This window comes from Diabrotica virgifera, chromosome 2 (assembly GCF_917563875.1).
Source record: "Diabrotica virgifera virgifera chromosome 2, PGI_DIABVI_V3a".
Taxonomy (NCBI): domain Eukaryota; kingdom Metazoa; phylum Arthropoda; class Insecta; order Coleoptera; family Chrysomelidae; genus Diabrotica; species Diabrotica virgifera.
The window spans coordinates 121,237,465-121,259,760 of record NC_065444.1 but is presented as its reverse complement, the minus strand read 5'-3'; the positions used below and the strand labels follow the sequence as shown (position 1 = coordinate 121,259,760).

General features: G+C 34.5%; 1 protein-coding gene across 1 annotated transcript in view; it reads left to right on the top strand.

Annotated features, from left to right (window-relative positions):
• LOC114325218 (dorsal-ventral patterning protein Sog) overlaps positions 1 to 22,296 on the top strand; it is a 399,096-nt gene that overhangs the window by 349,795 nt on the left and 27,005 nt on the right. Inside the window, exons 4-6 of the mRNA XM_028273215.2 lie at positions 12,994 to 13,062; positions 16,367 to 16,673; positions 19,979 to 20,300. Coding sequence (XP_028129016.2) covers positions 12,994 to 13,062; positions 16,367 to 16,673; positions 19,979 to 20,300 — 698 coding nt within the window. The remainder of the gene's footprint in view (positions 1 to 12,993; positions 13,063 to 16,366; positions 16,674 to 19,978; positions 20,301 to 22,296) is intronic.

Here is a 22,296-nt window from a genome sequence, read left to right as displayed (position 1 = left end):
TAGGTACATAAATAAACAACCTAATTAGTTAACTAATTATACAGTGAAAAAATCGGAAAAAAGTAATTCCAACGATAAGGAATTAAATTCTTGTGTAAAGTGATAAAAACTTGTGTGATATCGAATATAAACAAAGCAGGTTTTGCAGTAGGTGGAAACAAAACAATATTGTGAATGGTGTATTTCTACAGGAAAATAAAGCATATTAATAAACAGAATCAGCTGTAAGTAGAAAACTTTATTATAATATAATTAATTTTATTATAAACAGATAACCAGGGCCGGATTTTGATTTTGATTTTACCTAGGAATAAAAGTGCTGGAAAATTAGTAACGGCTAGCGCGGGTGCGGGTGGGAATTTGAACTGTGAGTAGAGTTCTCCACGAAACTTCACCCGTGACGCATTGACTAATAACTCTAGCACGAAAAATAACTAGGAATTAAGAACAATGAGTTCAGATAGCGAATTAGATGATGAAATGAAAAGGAGAAGGGAAGAGGAGGAACATCCCAGCAAAAAATCAAAAATAACAGCTAGAACATCACAAAAAACAGATGAAGATAACATAAGTGGAATGGAACAAATGATGAAAATGATGAGGGAATTAGCAATGGATATAAAAGACATAAAAAAAGAACAATATAGATCTGGAGACGAAATCACACAACTAAAGAATGAAATTAAAGAACTGAAAGATCAACAAAGCGGCTACAAAGATGAAATAAAAAAGCTGCGAGAAACAAACGAAAAAGCTATAAATCAAATAGGTCAATTAGAAAAAGAAATTAGTATAGCAAATGAAAAAATAGAGAAATTGGAAAGAGAAAGAAAGAGAAAAAATGTAATAATACAAGGAATAAAAATTGATACAAATGATCAGAAAGTTTTACGAGGGGCTATGGAGAATTTTATGGAAAAAGAGCTACAAGTTTCAGTAGATGTAAATGGAGCAAGGAAAATAGGAGAAAATACTGTCATAGTGGAACTCAACAGCGTGAAAAACAAAATAGAAGTAATGAAAAATAAAAGTAAATTAAAAACCAAAAAGGACGAAAGAATCTATATTAATGATGATATGTCAAAAGAAGAAAGAATTATTCAGAAAGAAATTAGAAGCAAGGCTATGGTAGAGAGGCATAATGGAAAAAATGTAAAAATAGGATACCAGAAGCTAATCATTAATGGTGAAATATGGACATGGAATAACAGCCAACAACAACTCATAAAAGAGAAAAATATACAACCAAAAAACTAGCAATACAACGAAAGCAGACTGAAATAACGGAGACGACATGGCAAAGTACAGGTACACGAAATAGACAAAATGTACAGATTATTAATGAAAAGCAGCCCATAAAAGAACATATATTAGTAGGAACATGGAATGTAAGAGGAACATACGAAGAAGGAAAACTGAAACACCTAGTAGATGAATGTAAAAAATATAAATTCGAAATAGTAGCACTACAAGAAACGAAACAACTAGGCCAAAACTCAATGGAAATAAATGACTATTTATTTTTCAATAGCGGAGGCGAAAATAGAATGTTAGGCACAGGATTTGTAGTAAACAAAAAGCTGAAAGATCTAATCGTTGACTTTAAACCAATTTCAGAGAGAATATGCATACTAAGAATAAGAGGAAAATACCAAAAAATAACATTTATAAACATACATGCACCGACTGAAGAGAAAAACATAGAGATAAAGGAAGACTTCTACAGTCAAATAGATACAGTATTCGAAAATATTCCCAAATACGATATAAAAATAGTACTAGGTGATGCTAATGCCAAAATAGGAAAAGAAGAAATATACACACCCACCATAGGAAAATATAGTCTGCATGAAACAACGAATGAAAATGGTCACCTCTTAATAGATTTTGCAAAAGAAAAAAACATGATCGTTATGAGCACGTACTTTCAACACAAAAGAATATATCAAGGAACATGGAGATCACCAGATGGAAAAACCATAAATCAAATAGATCATGTGCTCATCGAAAAAGACATGGAAAAATGTATAAAGAACATAAGAACATATAGAGGACCGGATGCAGACACAGATCACTTTATAGTCGGAATACAACTTAAACAGGTTATACCAGTTCTTAGAAATCAACAGAAAAAAAGGTACAAAGTAACTAAACCTATTAGACTACTGTCAGAAGAAGAACAAAGTAAATATGAAAGACTAGTCACTAGAGAACTGGAAAATATTGCAAAAAATGAAAACATCGAACAAAAATGGACGCAAATAAAAGTATGTATGACCAAAGCAGCGCAAGTCAGTAATAGAAATATAAAAGATGGATTCAAAGAATGGTTTGATGAAGAATGTAAAATAGAACTGGATGAAAGAAATAAGTTAAGACTCAAAATGATGCAAGTGAAAACACCAGAGATGGAGATACAATACAACGAACAAAGAAAACGAACTAAAAGAATCATAAGAGCAAAGAAAAGAAAGTACAACGAAGATAAATTGAAATGCATAGAAGAAAACTATAAAAATGGAGAAGTCAGGAACTTATATCAAGGAGTAAAAAATGAGAAAAAGGGGTTCCAAAGAAAACCTGTACACTACAAAAGCAAAAATGGAAGGAATTTAGTAAGCGACGAAGAAATACTGAGCAGATGGAGAGAATACTTCGAAGAGCTTCTAAATGAAATTCCCACAACAGAATATGCAGAAGAAGAAGAAGAAGGACCGAATGAAAATATTGATCAAGAAGAAATACAGGAAAGACCGCCTAATGAAAAAGAAATAAAAGAAATAATAGAAAAACTAAAGAAAAACAAGAGCCCAGGTAAGGATGAAATAACAGCTGAAATGTGTAAATATGGAGGACCAGTACTAATTAAGCATTTGGAAAAGCTGATAAAAGAAATTTGGGAACAAGAACACATACCAAAAGAATGGACTGAAGCCACACTGTGTCCAATTCACAAAAAAGGCGACAAAAGTTTATGCCATAATTACAGGGGAGTAGCCCTACTAAACGTTGCATATAAAATACTTGCAGTACATATAAAAGACAAGATAACACAAAAGATAGATAATGACATAGGAGAATATCAATGTGGATTCAGAAGAGGACGCAGCACGGTGGATCAAATTTTCCTGCTGCGTGAGATACAAGCGGAAAGCTACGAATACGGAAAATCTACAATGGCCCTATTCATTGACTTTAAACAAGCTTTTGACAGAGTTAAACGAAAAGAAATATACAAAGCACTATGTGAAATTGGAATTAGTAAAAAATTAATAAAGATGGTAAAAGTTACACTCAGAGAAACAGAGAACAGGGTTAAAATAAATGGAAAGGAAACAGATAAGTTTAGGGTCGGTGAAGGGGTACGACAAGGAGACCCACTGTCATCACTGTTGTTTAGTATCCTTCTTGAAATAGTCATCAGAGAAGCCGAAATTAACAGGACAGGACTTGTATACCAACGAAAACACCAATGCTTGGCATTCGCTGATGACATAGTAATGATAGCCAGAAGCAAACAAGAATTAAAAGAAATACTAAAAAGACTAGAGGCGATAGGAAGAAAGAAAGGGATATACATAAACGAAGAAAAGACTAAATATATGGAATGGACAGAACGAGAATACACACAAGGACAATACCTGACAATAAACACAGAGGCAAAAATATATAAATTCGAGGAAGTAGAGAGATTCCAATATCTAGGAGCGACATTCACTAGGAGACCAAATATAAAAGAAGAAATCCAAGCGAGAATTATGGCTGGCAATCGTTGTATCTTTGCTCTAAACAACTTATTGAGAAATAAGAACATATCTAGAGGGGCTAAGATAAGAATATACAAGACAGTGATAAGACCTATAGTCTTGTATGCCAGTGAAACATGGACGATGAACAAATCCGAGCAAGTCATGCTTAAAGTATGGGAAAGAAAAGTCCTAAGAAAAATATTTGGCGGAAAGATATGGAATGGAATGTGGATAAGAAGACCAAATGTGGAATTGGAGAGGATGTATGGTGAACCAAACATAGTAGGGATCGTAAAATCACAAAGACTGAGATGGTTGGGACATATCCAAAGGATGCCAAACACGAGACTTCCCAAAAAAATACTAACGGGAGGAATAGGAGGAAAGAAGAAGAAAGGTAGACCGAAAACCAGATGGAAGAAAGATGTTGAAAAAGACATAGAAGAACTGAAAATCACAAATTGGAAAAATAAAGCAGCAAATAGGAGAGATTGGAAAGGAATAGTAAACCAAGCCATGGGCCTTCTAGGCCTGGAGAGCTAAACTATATATATATATACTTCACAAGGAGGGATGGAACGAGAGAGAGAAATAACTTTTTATTTAACAGATTTTTAAGTAAGTTGGAAGTTAAAACCGGTCTACGCAAAATGGGAGTACAATAATGGGATATAACTAAATGGAAGCATAAGATCGGCAACAGAGGAGGAAATTAGTAACCTCGGTCAAGACTCATCTGGAGTTTTAGAGCCGATGGTGATGTTGCCTGTGATGAATTCAAAGTTACTATCATATTTATATCAGTAACTTGATACAACTTGACCAAATTGATACAACACGTTGTTATTTTACCTTGCATGAATCCAAACTCTAGCGCTGTTTCTTCGTATCCTATCAATGAGTCCCCATACAAGAAAAACTTCGTCTTACACATCTCTTAATTTTTACAGGTTCTTGTTTTACTTCTCACTTTCACTTATGGTCGCTGTTTAACTAAAATATAATTTATTTAAAATTTAATTTAAAATATAATTTATAATTGCCCTACAATTTCAAGTTCCCTTTTTTTATTTTAGGTATAAGTCGTTGAATTAATTTGTTAATATTTCTTTATATGATAATAGGATTTTATATTAGAACTGGCTTTACAAAGTGTGGCCCTTCAATAACAAGACTAGCACTACTAGCACTGCTACAAGGTAAATTAGACGCATCTGCCAACCCACCGATAACTACTGAACCCGAACCTTTTTTTCGATTACAGTAATTCTTGCTTCTGTTAGCCAATCCTTAAACCCATGCCGTTTGTATTCATTCAAGTTTTTTTCTGAAAAGATGGTTAATGTGACAGAAGAGCAGAGAATGATTGTTAATACCACCTACCTGTGAACCTAAAACCCAAAAAATTTAATATATTATGTCTTATGTTATAAGTTATATGTTTTATGTTATTATAACATGTGCCCGTGTTTTCGAATGGTATAATATAAGTCATAAGTGATTCCAAACAGACAGAGAAGACGTTGAATGCGAATGGTATATTTTATATCACAATTTAAATAAGCAAAAAAAAGGTGTTCTTCTTCAGCATTATCTGTCAATACGTTTGCTATACTAGTCAAGTATAGCATATCCGGAGTGCGACTATCCATCTTTCTTCAAAAGAAAGGGCAGAGTGGCACGCATCTAGAAGACTTTCGGCATTGTTTAGAAAAATGAAAGTATCACATGGAGCATTGTATCGGTCAAGGAGGTGTATATGTTAAAATCGAAATCAAATGTTTTACAGTCCCATTATTTAATAGCCACATCTCGTTTACTATGCAACTGTACATATATTATTTAATTATATTATAATTATATTAATATATGAATTATTCAGCTAAAAGTGCGGTATTTTTCTGGTCTCGATGTTAGGTATAGGTTTAAATATAGTTGTTAACCTTTCTCTGAGCAGCATAATACATTTTCTGTACTACATAAAATTTAATTAGTAAAAGTATTTGTAATTGTAAGTTTACTTTTCTATTTTTCAGTTGATCGATATTTTGATATTTGTTATAATAATGGTATGAAAATAGATAGATGGGATTATCTTAAAGATTACTAAGTTTGTATTCATTTTTCACTGATTATCCACTATAAAGGCCAGTGATGAACGTATAGCATTGTTGTATTTTAAATTATTCGCCCTAACACAAACATATACCTATACAATATATTGATATAGTGGACGATAGTACGTAACAAACAACAGAGTAATCCAAAAAGTTTGCTTCCTACGCCACTGGGCAGTAGACATGTAACTGTTGGTTAATGTGTCAAAGAAGTCTCTTTCCGCCTAGACAAACTACAATTTTTTTTGAAAAATCGACAATTTAGATATTGCTAAAACGAAATAGTAGAGATCTTTGCCATTTGGTTGAAAATAGGTTAAGTCGCCAATAAAAACAGCGACATACGGTCGTAGTCGTCTTTGGATGCCTTATATGCACTTGGTTGTTACTTTTTGAAACTTTCTCATCTCTGACCACGCAGAAACTTAGGTAGCAAATAAAGGTGGGGAATGCAGGTTTGTGTGATATTAAAAAAAATAAAAATTCTGTTTTTAGGGTATTACATAATAGTCCGTTCTTTAACGGCAAAATATTGCAAAACCTCTAAATTTTAAAGAACCGCTTGAATTGGCATGAAATTTGGCATACACCTAGCTAACAAGTCAAAGAAAAAAAGTGATATTGTGCCGATATGTGCTTTTGCCCTGGGGGTGGTTTTCACCCCCTCTTGGGGATGAAAAAATATTCGTCCAAAGTAACTCCGGGAATGGATAAACTGACTAATTTTAAGTAACTTTTGTTCTATAGAGTTTTGTTCTATTATAGTTTTGTTCTTCAGTTAAAGACTTTAAAAAGGCAAACCCATAGTAAACTAAATCACTTGAGAAAGGCACTCTGCCGAAACAGCTGTAGTCACATAGTTATAATAAATTTTGTGGAAGTATAGAAAACAAACGTTTTCAGTGTTTTATTGTTAGATAAAATGAACTTCCATCAAGTAACGGTCGAATCCATCAATTATCTTCAGTTTAATAAATGATCTATGTGCTAACTAAATACATGTCTTAATTTTTTTATGTTTGTCAACTTTTGCTGTTATTCACATGCTCAAGTAAGTGTTTGTAGAAATCCACTATTTTAAATGTAATATTTTCAATGACCAGTTGGTTCTGTGTAACTGCTGATTTAGTGATAACCAAGCGATATTATTGTATTTTCTACGATATACACGACATTGAATCCGAGAGCACGTCTTTTAAGGTCGCTTCGCTATAGAGATTAAACAAAAGACAATCTTATCAACTAAAAAAGAATTATTAGTCAGATTACTAGTGTGACGTAATTAAATAATATATTTTGTGAAAAATTATCAGAACAGTTACAGAATAACAGATCCAATCCCATCTCCAATTTATGTGCATTCACCACTCATTGCTATCTTACGCGGACGCCCGCGCACTCAACGGTCCATTCAATTTGCCTATAATTTTCATTGATAGGAAAAATTACGTTTCTAATGGTTGGTATCTCAAAACCATGGGCGTACCCAATATTTCCTGGAAAAATTTGGTCTTCTTCCATAAATGAGTTAACTGGTAAAAACTTTCAAAATTTTCTGATTAATGTCTAAATAAATTTTGTTTCATACTAATTTAGCCATAAAAACTTACACAATAATTTCATCTTTCATTTTCTTGTTGACTTTGAATATATATAAAACTTTTGTAAAATTAAATTTAAAGCAGCTTATGCTTGCATTTCGGTGCAGAGGAAATCCACCATCCCCATAAAAGTACGTTTCTTTCTCTCCAGACGTCTTCAGTGGTGCTACATGAACACCTCTGAATCAAAACAAAACCAAGCTGCCAGTTTAAGCAGAATTGAGGGGGTCAGACGTAAAAGGGTTTAAGTGCAGTTTAGATAGTTCTGAGATAATCAGCTTCAAAGTTGTTTAAGTTTTATAAATTCTAGGAGTCATTAAACTAAAATATGTCTAGTGTACAATGTTCTATAAAATGATTATAATATAAGGGTATATTATTACTCTTACTATATCCTTCCATTTTTCAATTATTAAAAAAATGTACTTGAATCGGTACATGGTGTTGATAAATGTTACTAGTAAAACGGTTCAAGTGCAGATGTTAACTATTATACTAATAATTTTTATCCCAGTTGTTATCCACGGTGTAACTACAACTGGCACCTTGCATAATACTTAATTAGTCTTCAAAATTCGGTACAAAACTAATATATATTTACTGGAAATTAATCCTGTATTAACATGAGGTTTTTACAGAATACTAAAAATAGTTTTGAGGTAAAACTGTTCAAGCGCACTTAAACCCGTTTACTACTACTTGTTTTTGCAGAATACTAAAAATAGTTTTGTGTTAAAACGGTTCAAGCGCACTTAAACCCGTTTACCACCAATGCAAAATGCAATTGTTTTCATTAAATTAAATGTAATGGCGATAGATGGCGCCTTTATGGCCAAATATGCTTGAATCCATTTACCACCACCAACTTATAATACCATTTAAGTATGCTAATCTGTACTTCGAGCATATTTTTATAAAAGTGCACTTAACCCTTTTACTTCTAACCTCCTCAATTATAAAAATAATTCTGCGTACCGGACGCTGTACTGTAGTGGTAATGACATCTATTACACCGGAATCTATAATCGGAATCAACTTTCGTTGGAATTTTTTCTAGACGAATAGACGAAATGTGACTGCATATTGTAGAGTCCCTTTCATCTCGTTTATTCGTCTTCTCCTTGCCTTATAAATTGTAAAAGGCAGATATTAAGAATGTTACCAGAAAGTGGTTCAATGAGAATTTTCAGACTGTAATAAATGTCGCTACCGCTACAACGCCCTATACCATACACAGAGTTACTTTTATAATTATTCTGCTTAGATAGGCAGCTTGGTTTCGTTTCGATTCATAAGTGTCCATGTAGCTCAGGGGTGGGCAAAAGCCGGCTTCCGGGCCGGATCCGACCCTTTTGCTTACTTAATCCGGCCCGTTGGCAAATCACGCAAGCAATTTTTGTATCTCCTTTTCTCCGCCAAAAACATTAGCGTATGCAAAACGTACGTATGCGGTATCGTCCTCCGACCCGGGAGACATTTTGAAAATTTCATTTTGGCCCGCGCCGCGTTTAAAAGTATTTGCCCACCCCTGATGTAGCCCCACTGAAAAGGTCTGGAGAACGGACGTATGGGTATGGTGGATCAGCTCTGAACCTAAATGAAACATAAACTGTCTTTAATTTTTCAGTTTACTTATATTTTGAGTATACGGAATTAACTTTCGTTGGAATTTTTCCCGGACGAATAGACGGAATGTGACTGCATTAGTGATGTTGAAAAAGTAACTATTCGTTACAAAGTACTCGTTACTTACGAATACCGAAAGTAACGATTACTATCTCTCTCTCTCCTGTCGTTTCCCCAATACTGAGGATCGTGATTTCTTCCAATATTCCTAACAATGTTTCTCCATTGGTCTCTATCTTCAGCTGCTCTAAGAGCTTCGCAGAATGAGTTTCCAACTGAATGCTTTATTTGGTCAGACCATCTAGTTGGTGATCGTCCTCTTGATCTTCTCCCCGGAACGTTTCCAGAAACAATTAATCTCTCCAAAGTGTCGTCACCTCTGCGAACCACGTGACCAAAGAATTGCAGAATTCGTTGCAGACATATTGTGGACAGCCTTTTTTTAATATTGAGTTGGTTTAGAATGGAAACGTTTGTCCTATGAGCTGTCCAAGGTATGCGCAGCATTCTTCTCCAGCACCACATCTCAAAGGCATCAATTTTTTGGCGCTCGCATGCGCGAAGAGTCCAAGTTTCTGCTCCGTATAGAAATATTGAGAATACAAGAGCATTCACCAGTCTCATCTTGATATTTTGAGAGATAGATCTGTCTTTCCAAACTTTAGTTAGGCGACTCATCGCATTTTTTGCCATACCAATACGTCTCCGAACTTCTGTTTCACAGTTACCATCGTTAGTTATACTAGACCCGAGATAGACAAAGGTGTTTACTATCTGGTATTCCTGTAATATGTTATGTCAGTTGAATAGTGTCAAATCTGTCGACCACCATTATTTTTGTCTTAGCTTTATTGATTTTCAGACCAACTTTATTGCTTTCGTACTCAACTCTTCGCAGAAGATCGAACATTTCTTGCTCATTTACAATTACTATAAAGACAGGCAAATCGTTACTTTGATTACTCTGATTGCTTCGTTACTTCGTACCAATCGTATCAAAGCGAGTAACGACTATGACTATTGTAGTTGTTATATCGGAATACCTATACAAAATACCTACCTACTGAGAAATACGATTCTCGATATGATTATCGGTACTCAAATACAAAAGTAACGACTTGTAACGGATACTTGAAAGTAACTATAGTCAACATTACTAGACTGCATATTGTAGAGTCCCTTTCGTCTCCTTTATTCGTCTTTGATTAATTTTTTTCTTAAACCTACATCGAAACGCGCTAGGAACTTAAGAGGTTACCTATTACGAGATACCATTTTACAATGTTGCCACATCTATAACGATATTAACAGAACATCCGCTCATTTTGAGTATTACAAGCTTACTCTAAATACAGCCTTTTAGATAAGAAGACGTTTTAACATTTTAACTTTTAAGTCTGGACAGAAGTATACATTTTTATTCTCGTCTTGCTAAGACGCGTCGAGTAATATATCGTTTGTACTATTTCAGCGACTTTAAAACATTACTTCCATTTGCAACTCTGCAACCGGAAGTCCGAGGTTCAATTTCTCACCTGTAATACCATCATTGAGTTATAAGCTCGCACTCGACGACTCATTTGTCAGTCTATGAGTTCTATTACGCAGGAGTTATATTAGCGGACAGACAGACGGACGGATAGAGAGGCATGAAACCGGAAGTATATATTTGTTTTTGTCCTGTTAAGGCGTATCGAATAATATATCGCTTGTACTATTTCGGCGACTTTAAAAGAGTACTTCCGGGTGCAACCGGAAGTTCGAGGTTTTCTTACCTCTAATACCATCTTTGGGTTATAATCTCTCATTCTACACCTCATTTGTTGTCATTATATCTGTTTTAATAAATGAGGAGATATATTCGCGGACAGACAGACGGACGGACAGACAGGAATGAAACCAGAAGTACATACTTGTTCTAGTCTTGCCAAGGCGCGTAGAAGAATATATCGCTTGTAGTATTTCGGCGATTTTGAAACAGTACTTACGGTTGCAAGTTGCAACTCTAAAACCGAAAGTCCTAAGTCAAATTGCTCACCTTTAATACCATCCTTGGGTTATAAGCTTTCATTTGACACCTTATTTGCCATTTTATCTGGTCTAATGACGAAAGAGTTGTGTTTACAAAGGTCCCTGGGAACAGACAGCCATGGATAATTCACATTTTTTTCAAAATGCGTGAAAATGGTATTAGTTTAGTACAGAATATTTTATAATAATAGTAATAGTAGGGGAGCCCAAGCGGGGATTTTTGCAGTTACTCGAGCGCATCAGATTATCATATGGGGAGAAACCTGGTGCCCTGCAGATGTACCTCTACCATATATTGGCTCTTAACACAGGGGAATTCGTTAAGGGGTGCCCGAAAAAAAAATCTATCCTTAAAAATACTCGAAATTGTCAGATTAAGATAAGGTAAGTTAAGTACATGCAAAAGAGTGTATATTTAAAAAATCTGACGATTTGAGCGGGGCCTAAGGAAATGGGCGAGTTAAAAAGTTTCACAAAAAAGCGAATAATTCGCGAAATGAACGTTAGATCGAAAAACTAAAAAATTTCAATATTTTTCAAAAATCTATCGAATGATACCAAACATGACCCCCCACGGAGAGGGGTGGGGAGTAAATTTAAAATTTTAAATACAAATCCCGCGATATTTCGCAAAATAAACATTAGATCGAAAAACTGCAAAATACACTTAATCAATATTTTTGAAAAATCTATCGAATGGTACCAAACACGACCCCTCACGGAGGTGGGGTGGGGGGTTGCTTTAAAATCTTAAATAGGAGCCCCAAATTTTTATTCCAGATTTGGATTCTTTACGTAAAAATAAGCAACTTTTATTCGAAACATTTTTTGGAACTATGGATAGATGGCGCTATAATCGGAAAAAACGATTGTTGGAAAGGGAAAATTAAATTAAAAAATGGCAAGCGCCCACTAATGGAGAACTTTACTTAACTTTTTTTGGTTTTAGGACCTACTCTTCACAACCCAATAGGTCCCCAAAGCGCTCCAGTGACTGCACATTTAGCATACTTTGCTCCCCTACCATAAAGTTATTTAGACACTTAAGAAAATACGGAATGGGACGTTTCATCGCCGCCGGTTCATCGTCGCCGTTTCGATGCCGCCGGTTCATCGCCAGTCCATTTCATAGCCGGCCGTTTCATCGCCAGTTAGTCAGTTGATCTTGTATTATGGGAGATGACACGACACGACGTTAAATTCAGTTCAAAACTTATGACAAATAAATAGATAAAAAATATTATTATACTAATTTCCTGTTCTATTTCTACTTCCCCTAAATTTGATACTAAACAGTATTAAATTTGTAGTGTTAAATTACATTTTATATTATAAAAGTTTAAAAGTCTATTAAAAGATTAAGTATGGCAACGGGAATGGTCATATCTCGCATTTCCTAGAATTCCTAATTAATACTAAAAATAAATAATAAATTTTACTGTCGAAAATTGGTCGAAAATTAGGAAATATATCAGTTAGCGATTAACTGACTGGCGATGAACCGGCCGCATCGAAACGGCCGGCGATGAATCGGCCGGCGATGAACTGGCGGCATCGAAACGGCGGCGATGAACTGGCGGCGATGAAACGTCCTAGATCCAAATACGGAATGGGACGTTTCAAGAAAATATCATCTGTATATAACCCTACTATTCATATGACTTTAATTAATTTATTAACTAGTTTATCTGATAAACTAAACAGCGATACGCCATTGTGATATAAGCATCACAAATGTGGCCGTTACAATCGTTACCATATTGGATCAGTAATATTGAACTGTTAATTAACATCATATGGCCGCCCACTTTTTACAGATACACCCACAAATGGTCGTAAAATTAATTTTAGAACTCTTTTTGTTTACAGATGAACCTGACGTTATACAAGACATCGTCCCACAAAATGTTATTGAAGAGGAGGAAAGAAGAATAAACCGTAAGTGCTTTCACCACATTAATTGGACCACAATTAAAATGAAACAAAAAATACTATAATGTTTATAAGGGATAAGGATTACATAACTTTTGAAATATATACGTTAGCTTAGACTTTTTTTAATAATTTAAAATACATATACATACATACATGCTATGAATTTCCGAAGCAACAAATGTTTGGACCAAAATTCAAAAACTTCCATTTTAAATCTTTGCTCATCTACTAAAAGATGGATAGGTACCCCAACTAAAATATTTAATTACAATATTTTTGCCTGTAGCGATTTAAACGAAAAAACTGCTATGTTTGACACTTATTTGTTAATAACTAAAACTCTCGTCCGAACTGTGGCGGTCATTTTTGTATTTATAACGTTATAGGTATTATATTGATATAGTACCCAAAAAAACCCATTTGCAACCTGGCTGGTCAAGTGTCCCGAACATAGTACATTTTGGCTTTATTTCCCTGGAGTATTAGTTTAGTAGTCCCATTATGTGAACATTATATTATGGGGGAGTAACAACTTGTATTAGGATAGGTGTGGGAGAGACTGATCAATTTCATGTGAAAGTAGGATTGTATCAGGGCGAAATCACTTCAACCAATAGTGGACAGTGGACACAAAAATATTATACAGTATGGTGCATATGTTTGGAATAAATTCGTTATTTCATAATCCGGCGACTTTAAGGAAAAATTCCGAAATAGGTCGATTTTTATTTTTAAGTTATGAGTTTTTTTCATATAATATCACGTCATATAATACTAGTCACGTCATTCACCTGAGCGTGATGACGTAATCGATGATTTCTTTGGGAAAACGGGAATTGGGGGTTATGTGCTAGCTCATTTGAAAAGTTATTAAACAAAGCTGTATTCATGAATATAACATAATTATTTATACAGAGCGTCCATAATTTTTTTAAATTAAATTAATTGGCTCAAAAAAGAAGGATTTATGTAATTTGTTGTCTGTAGATGTACCTTTACCATATATTGGCTCTAAACACAGGAGCATTCGTTAAGGGGGGCCGAAAAAAAATCTATCCTTAGAAAAACTCGAAATCGTCAGATTAAGATAAGGTAAGTTAAGTACATGCAAAACAGTGTATATTTCAAAAATCTGACGATTTGGGCAGGGCGTAAGGAAATGGGTGAGTCACAAAGTTTCACAAGAAAAAAGCGAATCTTTCGCGAAATGAACAATAGATCTAAAAACTAAAAAATACATGCTTAATATTTGTCAAAAATCTATCGAATGATACCAAACACGACTCCCCACGGAGGTGGGGTAGGGGGTTACTTTAAAATTTTAAATAGGTGCCCCCATTTTTTATTGCAGATTCGGATTCCTTACGTAAAAATAAGTAACTTTTATTTGAAACACATTTTCGAATTATGAATAAATGGCGCTATAATCGGAAAAAACCATTGTTGGAAATGGAAAGTTAAATTAAAAATGGAAAGTCCCCACTAAAATGGAAAACTTTACTTAACTTTTTTTGGTTTTAGAACCTACTCTTCACAACCCAATAGGTCCCCAAAGTGCTCAAGTGACTGCACAACTGCACATTTAGCATACATTCCTCACCTACTATTACTGCTATCATAAAACAGAAAAAAATATTTGTTTCACAAATAAACATTGCTTTTCCCTTAAATTAAAAGTTCAAGCTGCCACCCGCCTGCCTCTTGGCAGTTCGAACATTTGAAGAGTGGAGATATATAACGGACTAAGTGACAAAAACACACAATCGAGAAAAATGAGTTTCTTTCAGGAAACGGAACGCTATACTTATGTTGGACGCTATTTGTTGAATTAATTTAGAACTAACAAATTGAAAAGTCTCAGATGCAGAATCCACCAATTTAATAAAAATTAAAATGGTAAATAGTATTTTAAACCTGAGACTTTTCGCGTTGAAAGTTCTTACTGGTACATCCTTAATCTGTGACTTTTTCAATCAATAAGACAGCAGACGACGAATATTTCTATTTTTGGTCGAACTATTTTTGGTCCCAGAATATGTGATTAAAATTATGACCTGTATTTTTGTTACACCCTGTATATCCATCCACTCTTCTTAATGTAAGCGAACAGCAGTGTTTATTTGTCAAAAATAAACATTTTTGTGTTTTCTGACAGAAGTAAAATGTATTTTGAATTCAATAAATTGCATACCTACATTCTTTTTGTATCAGTTAATTAAAAAAAAATATTGGACACCCTGCATAAATAAGTATGTTAATATTCATATTACTATATAAAGAAAAAATATTCTTACAAATGAGCTAACACACGACCCCTATTCTCATTTAAAAAATCATCGATACGGTCATCACGCCCAGATGGATGATTTCACTAGCATGATAATATACATATATGCCAAAAATCATAATTTTAAAATAAAAATCGACTTGTTTCGGAATTTTTTCTTAAAATCGCCGTAGGTAACGAAATAGCGAATTTATTCTATACATTTGCACCATACTGTATAGTATAGTAGTATTTTAAATTATCATTTAAAGATGGAATTACTGCAAACAAAATTATGGCTTTGTCTAGTGAAATGATTAGGAAAAATACTTAGGGTGCAAAATTTCGACTCCAATGCTTTTTAAATGCATTCATTTTTTCAAATCCTGAGAAAATTAATAAATATTTTTGAAAAATTTAAACGCAGAATGAAAGATTGCATTATTACCGAGGGCCGAAAGTCCCTTAAAACAAACAAAAAGTTTCTTTTGAATTGGATATTTAAAATTAAAAATTACACTAAATTTTCTCTTTTTTTACCCCTGTAACTTATTAAAATAAACATTATAGAAGTTTTCAGGCATTTTCGGCCCTCGGTAATAACGTAATCTTTCATTCTGCGTTTAAATTTTTCAAATATACTTATCGGTTTTCTCAGGATCCGAAAAAAATGTATGCATTTAAATAGCATTGGTAGTCAGCCAATACGAAAAATTGCTAATTTGCCTGTAAGGAGTAGAAGAGAATGCCAAACAAGACCGTGGGAGAGGGGAGACGCTTAGGCAGGACATTGGACATTGGACGTCGATAAAATGGGTATAGCTCCAGATATAAAACTTATGGAAGCGACCCGGCATATGGATAAAGGCAAAAATAATGATGATAATGAACCTTGGTTAAACAGCCTTTTTTGGGTTAAACAGAAACACCAACTTTTACAATACTTATTTTGATATGTAAATGTTTTGCAATGCATTAAAATGTTTTAAATGCTTTTTAAATTAGGTATAATGTTTTAAAATTGTTATTGTCTTTTTTTAGATTTTGCAGCCTTACTCACAGGCAGATCCTCCCTCGATCTTCGAAACGACACGATGCCGAAAGATTTAAACAAAAATAATGTAGTTGCTACTGGCAGGTTTACCTTCCATAGAAGGAATCTTCATTACTCATTTTACATATCTGAAAAAGCTGCTAGACCAAAGTTCTTACATATCTTGGATAACCAAGGAAATATTCTAGAAGATTTCACTTTATCACATGCAGGTGGCTTGGTCAACAGTCCGTACCAGAATGCAACACGTAAGATATGTGGAATATGGAGAAGGTTACCCAGGGATTACAGAAGGTAACTACGTCTTATTTTCTAAATTCGTGCATGTATTTTGGACTTTTCATATTCACAACATTCGAGACCAAAACTCTGCCTTTGATCTAATTGGTATTTTATTTGATTATATTAGTTTTTCTTTGACGCTGCTATCGTCCTCATGTTTAGCTCTACAAGTCATTGTTGGTCTTGACCTGATCCAGAAATAGCTTCGTTCCATCCTAATATTTGTCTTGGTTTGCAGTTTCGTTCCCCTAAGTCTATTAAGTTTTCATCCATTTGAATGGATCTTGAATTTTCACAAAACTTTTCCGAGATCTTAGTCTACTTAGCTGAGCCTGCTGGTCATAAAAGGGGTGTCTATGATCCGTCTCCTGTTTCTTTCGTTCGACCTCTGACGTGATCTGTTTCCTGATAGGTGATGGGTTGATTCCAACTATGGAGCAAACCTCTTCGGTAGGAGTCGATTTCAGGCCACCCGATATTATACTTTAAACACGTCGACGTTTCTAGTGTGAGCAGAGTTTGCCCACACTGGTGCTCCAAATGCTCCATCTTATTGTATGGTTGTGGGACATGGACGTTAAAAACCACAATGCTAAACAAATTAGAAGCATTCGAATTGTGGTGCTATCGACGAATCCTAAATATATCGCACACTTTCAATGAAGATGTTCTTCAAATGATGAATTCAGAACGTCTGCTCATAAGCATTATTAAGAGAAGAAAAACAGAATACTTCGGCCATATAATTCGAGGACCTAAATACCATCTGCTTCGCCTTATAATACAAGGTAAATTGGATGGAAAGAGATGGATTGGTCGAAAGAAACTTTCATGTCTGCGTAATATTAGACAATGGTGTGGCTCCACAATAGAAGAATTATTTCGCGCAGCAGCCGATAGAGGTTTCAGGAAATTGTAAACATGATGATGGCCAACGTCTCCAAACTCCGCGGACGAAAAACATAATGCCAAGGCAGAAGTGCGGAGAGCGTTGTGCTCCCAATTTTGTATTAGTTAGTTTACGGATGATATTATTTTTGGCAGTTACTTTTTTGTCACATCTTGACAGTGGTATCGATAATGTATAAAAAAAATAAAAGAACTCATAGGTCAGAACAAAAAACATGGAAATAACATCGTTGATAGAGACGAAAAACTGATTATCACTGATTTGGATAAAATAGACAGATAGAAAGACTACATTGAATAACTGTTTAATGATGAAAGGCCCGAGCTTGGAATTAACGAAGAACGAAGTATGTCGTTTCAGGTCCTGACATAACTATGGACGAAATTGAACAATCAATAAGATTAGCAAAGACCAGAAAAGCGACGGGACCAATGAAATAATAAAGATCTTCGAAAGTTCAGGTGAAAGATCTCTCCTTCATATTTTTAATAAAGTTTATCAAACTGGTTATATACCAACGGATTGGCTGCTGTAGACTTTTGTGACGATACCTAAAAAAGCAAATGCGAAAAGATGTAGTGACTACCGAACAATCAACTTGATGAGTCATGTTTTAAAGATATTTCTACGAATTTTGCACTCTAGGATGTACCAAAAAATAGAAGAAGAACTTGATGATACGCAGTTTGGATTCCGCAATAACCTTGGAACCAGAGAAGCACTATTTAGTATTCAGGTTATGGTACAGAGATTTTATATGTGTTTCATTAACTTTGAGAAGGCCTTTGATCGAGTAAAACATACTGAAATTATTGATCTTCTTCAGCAGGTGCGTATTGATGATAAAGACCTACGCATTAGTAAAAATCTTTACTGGCATCAACGTGCAAACATCAGGATTGTCCGGAACATTTCTGAAGAACTTCAAATACGAAGAGGAGTAAGGCAGGGCTCCATTTTGTCTTCACTAATATTTAACATCTATTCTGAGTTTGTTTTCAATGAAGCAGTGGATAATGTTCAATGGGGCATCAAAATTAATGGCGTCAATATTAATAATTTGAGATACGCGGATGACACGGTGTTAATTGCAAGCAATTACGAACAACTTCAACATCTGATTAAAAGGATTACCACAACGTGTAATGAATATGGACTGAAGCTAAACACTACACAGACCAAGGTGATGGTTGTCAGTAAGATGCCAATACAACCGGAAGTAGTAACAGCTTATGGTGAACAACTGGAGATAATTAATAGTATCACCTACCTTGATTGTAATCTAAATGAGAACTGGGACATGACCAAAGAAATTAGAATATATATAGAGAAGGCAAGTGCTGCATTCTTTAAGATAAAGAAACTCTTACGTGGAAACAACATTACCTACTTTGAAGCTGAAAATTTGATTAGTGAGATGTTATCTGTTCTCTACTCTTGTACGGTGTCGAAGGTTGGACTTTAACGGGTACACTTCTCAAAAAACTGGAAGCCTTTGAAATCTGGGTGTACGAATGGTTTAACAGATCATCTACATCCCTTTTCCGAGCTGCCGTTAACAAAATTACTATAGCCAATTTGATAGCCAACGTCCGATAATTGAGCACGGCACATGAAGAAGAAGAAGATCTATAAGATGGAGTTCGATTCAGACGTACGAAGGTATTTTGGCGTCCTGTTATGTTCCAGCATCTGACCACGCCATTCCACCTCCAACGGTCTTCGGGAATCCTTGTTTCTAGGGTGAAAAGCACACACCTGGGTTTCTGTGGGATTGAATTTCAGATGGTTTTCGTCGTAGTATAGTGCTAAGTCTGCCAGGACATCTGTCAGTTTCACTTCGACTTCGTTGAAGGTTCTTCCCTGAGCTGCCACAGTTGTATTATCAGCGTAAATAAATTGGCTTGTTTGTTTATGGGTTGGTCGTTGGTGTATATATGTTGTATAGCATCGGCGCGAGGACACTTCCTTGTGGAGCCCATTTTCTTGTTTACTTCACCGACTGTTCTTAAACTGTCATATTGAACATTCTTACTATAAGAGTAACCATTTATAGTTATGATTCAGACACTATTTTATTGCGCCATTGTTTTTATTATCTACTATATGTAATGAGAATAAACCGAAATTTTCATTGAAAATATCTTATATTTGACCTTTTCATTTCCACCTCGTTTTAAAATACAAATCAAAACTTTTAAATTGACGTTTCAAATTCTATCTCGATCTAAGTCGTTCTCAAAATACAATTAAAAACTGTCAATTTATATTTTGCGAATGATTTACGAGGTGAAAGTTGAAACGTCAAATATAAAATATTTTCAATTGGTATTATGATTTATTCCCATTACAAATAGTACATTACCATTGCTTCAGCATAATTATCACAGAAACTATTATGTTTTAGACTTCTTAAACAAGAAAAGCTGTATGTACAGCTAATATGGGGTACAAAGGATTCAGAATTTACCCTTAGTGGTAAACTTACAAAATATGTAGCCCTTGCCAGTGAATTATTCAGTTCACTTCTCGAACCAGCTCCGGGAACAGATTCCGCTAAAATGGCTGGATCTGGTGGTACTGCTTTAGTGTCAACTTCATCCACACCTTCTCCTTCAGTACACGTAGCTGTTATCTTTAATGGGTTATTTACGAGTGAAGAATCTACAGGAGTTCCTATCAACGTGATGTTGGCTTTGGATGAAAAGAAACAAATTATTATTGAGGGGGTAAGCAGTAGCTTAATTATTAGGTATATTCAAAAATTAATAATCCACAAAGAAAATGAATTTCATGTAGTCGGCTGTATACCATAAATCACGAAATTTTTATTAAAGAAGTCCTTTATAAAAGGTATATTTTTATATAGAACGTTTTCGGAATGAATATTCCATCTTCAGTGCTGCTACTAGGTGTACATGTTTAAAGCCACTAAATACTGTAACCTTAACACGTCAAATGCCAGTGAAACATTGATGGAAAATAAAATTTTGACAAGATGTTGATAAGTCATATAAAGATGTGACGTGCTAACACAATTTGGAGAACAAGTCCTCGGTTGCTCAGAATCGGAAGAGATATGGGATGGCTCTTTAAGGGATGTTATTAATATACTCTTATTAGCTTAGAAATAAAAAAAATTTGAAAAGTCAAAGTAAGAATGTCAAATAAAAAGAAATAAAATATTGGGCGCCAGTGGTTACCTTAGGGGAACCAAAAATATGCAAAAAATAGAAATATTAAAAGAAAGATAGCTAAATCAAAATAAAACAAAAACATGTCAAATAAAAAATATATAAAATACTTTTATGTGAAAACAAATATGGTGTGAAAACAAATATAGCGTGGCTTACCTTATCTACTCTGTACTCAGAAAATTCTTTATTGTTCTTACAATACAAGAGAGAATGAAAAGAGAAATAATAAATTTGTATTTTGCAAATCAAACATTATTTATTAAAATAAAAAATGAATTTAGGAATCTGTGATTTCACGGTGTTACAAATAGAGATCGAGATTACCAAACAAAAAAATTAAAGAAAAGTTTTACATAACAAAAAATAATACCTTGTACAATCATTGTCCTGGTTCTTCTTGGTGGTTGTTAAGTCCAAGGCGTGATTTCACTTCACTAAAGTCACTCCACAATATTAATAGATACAGCAACAGTACATAATTGATGAAACCATAGTTCATAGAAAAAATATTATAGAAAAATTCAGCATTGTATGCATTCAGCATTCTCAAAAACAAATTAGCACTACTCGAACAAAAGTATTAAAAATGATTTGTTTTCTAGTTCATTAAACGGAATCAAAATTATACAAAAATTAAAGCAACTTTATGCTTTAAAAGAAAACTTCTACTTCTGCTTGCATGTCAAGAAAAATGGTACCAATAGGGGTACGAAAACATTGCGTTCACTTAAAAACAACTGAACGCAGTGGCCTGCAGATTGCTTCAGCCCTACTGGACAAACACTAACCAAACACAAGAACTTATGCAATAAAATTGCACAAACTTAAACTGGAACTTCACTACTAATTTTGCCGGTAACCGCATTTGCGGCCCGAGGCACCGGCAACTTCTTGACTTTTCGAGCTCTAACTCAACTCTACTTCCTTTCTTGACGGCACTTCCCTCTTTATACTGTGACGGCACTAACGGAACTCTCTTCTCCAGATTCCTCAACCAAAACGCCCTTTCAAAAGAATCAGAAATTTACACTCCCATATTGGCAACCGTCAGATACTTAATCGAATAAGAATAAACCAAATATTTTTCTGCCAATAAGATAGCGAGAGAATGATAATAAGAACATCCCACTGAAGCTATAAGTCTTCTTCCCAACCAATAAGAAACCACTCATTTTCCGTAAACAGACTTCTGGTTCTCACAGAAAAAAAAACGCTAATTTGGATGTATTCACAGCTAAGCCCCGTTCTCATATGCGTCATCAAAAAGAACACTTGTTGTTGATCAGATTCTAAGCTGCTTATCTTTTAGATAAACATACAGCGACATTCCAACTCAAGTGGACAGAATTCCGTCTAAAAAAACATTAAACTCTTTTGATATTTAGCCGAAGACAAACAAAAAGAAATCGGATTATCTAATTCCACGCTAAAACTCCGAGAACGCAAAGTAAATCCAACATAGTGAGAAAACGAATTACGTAATACTCCGAAACACAACACGTGATTAACGAACTGAGTATACAGGGTG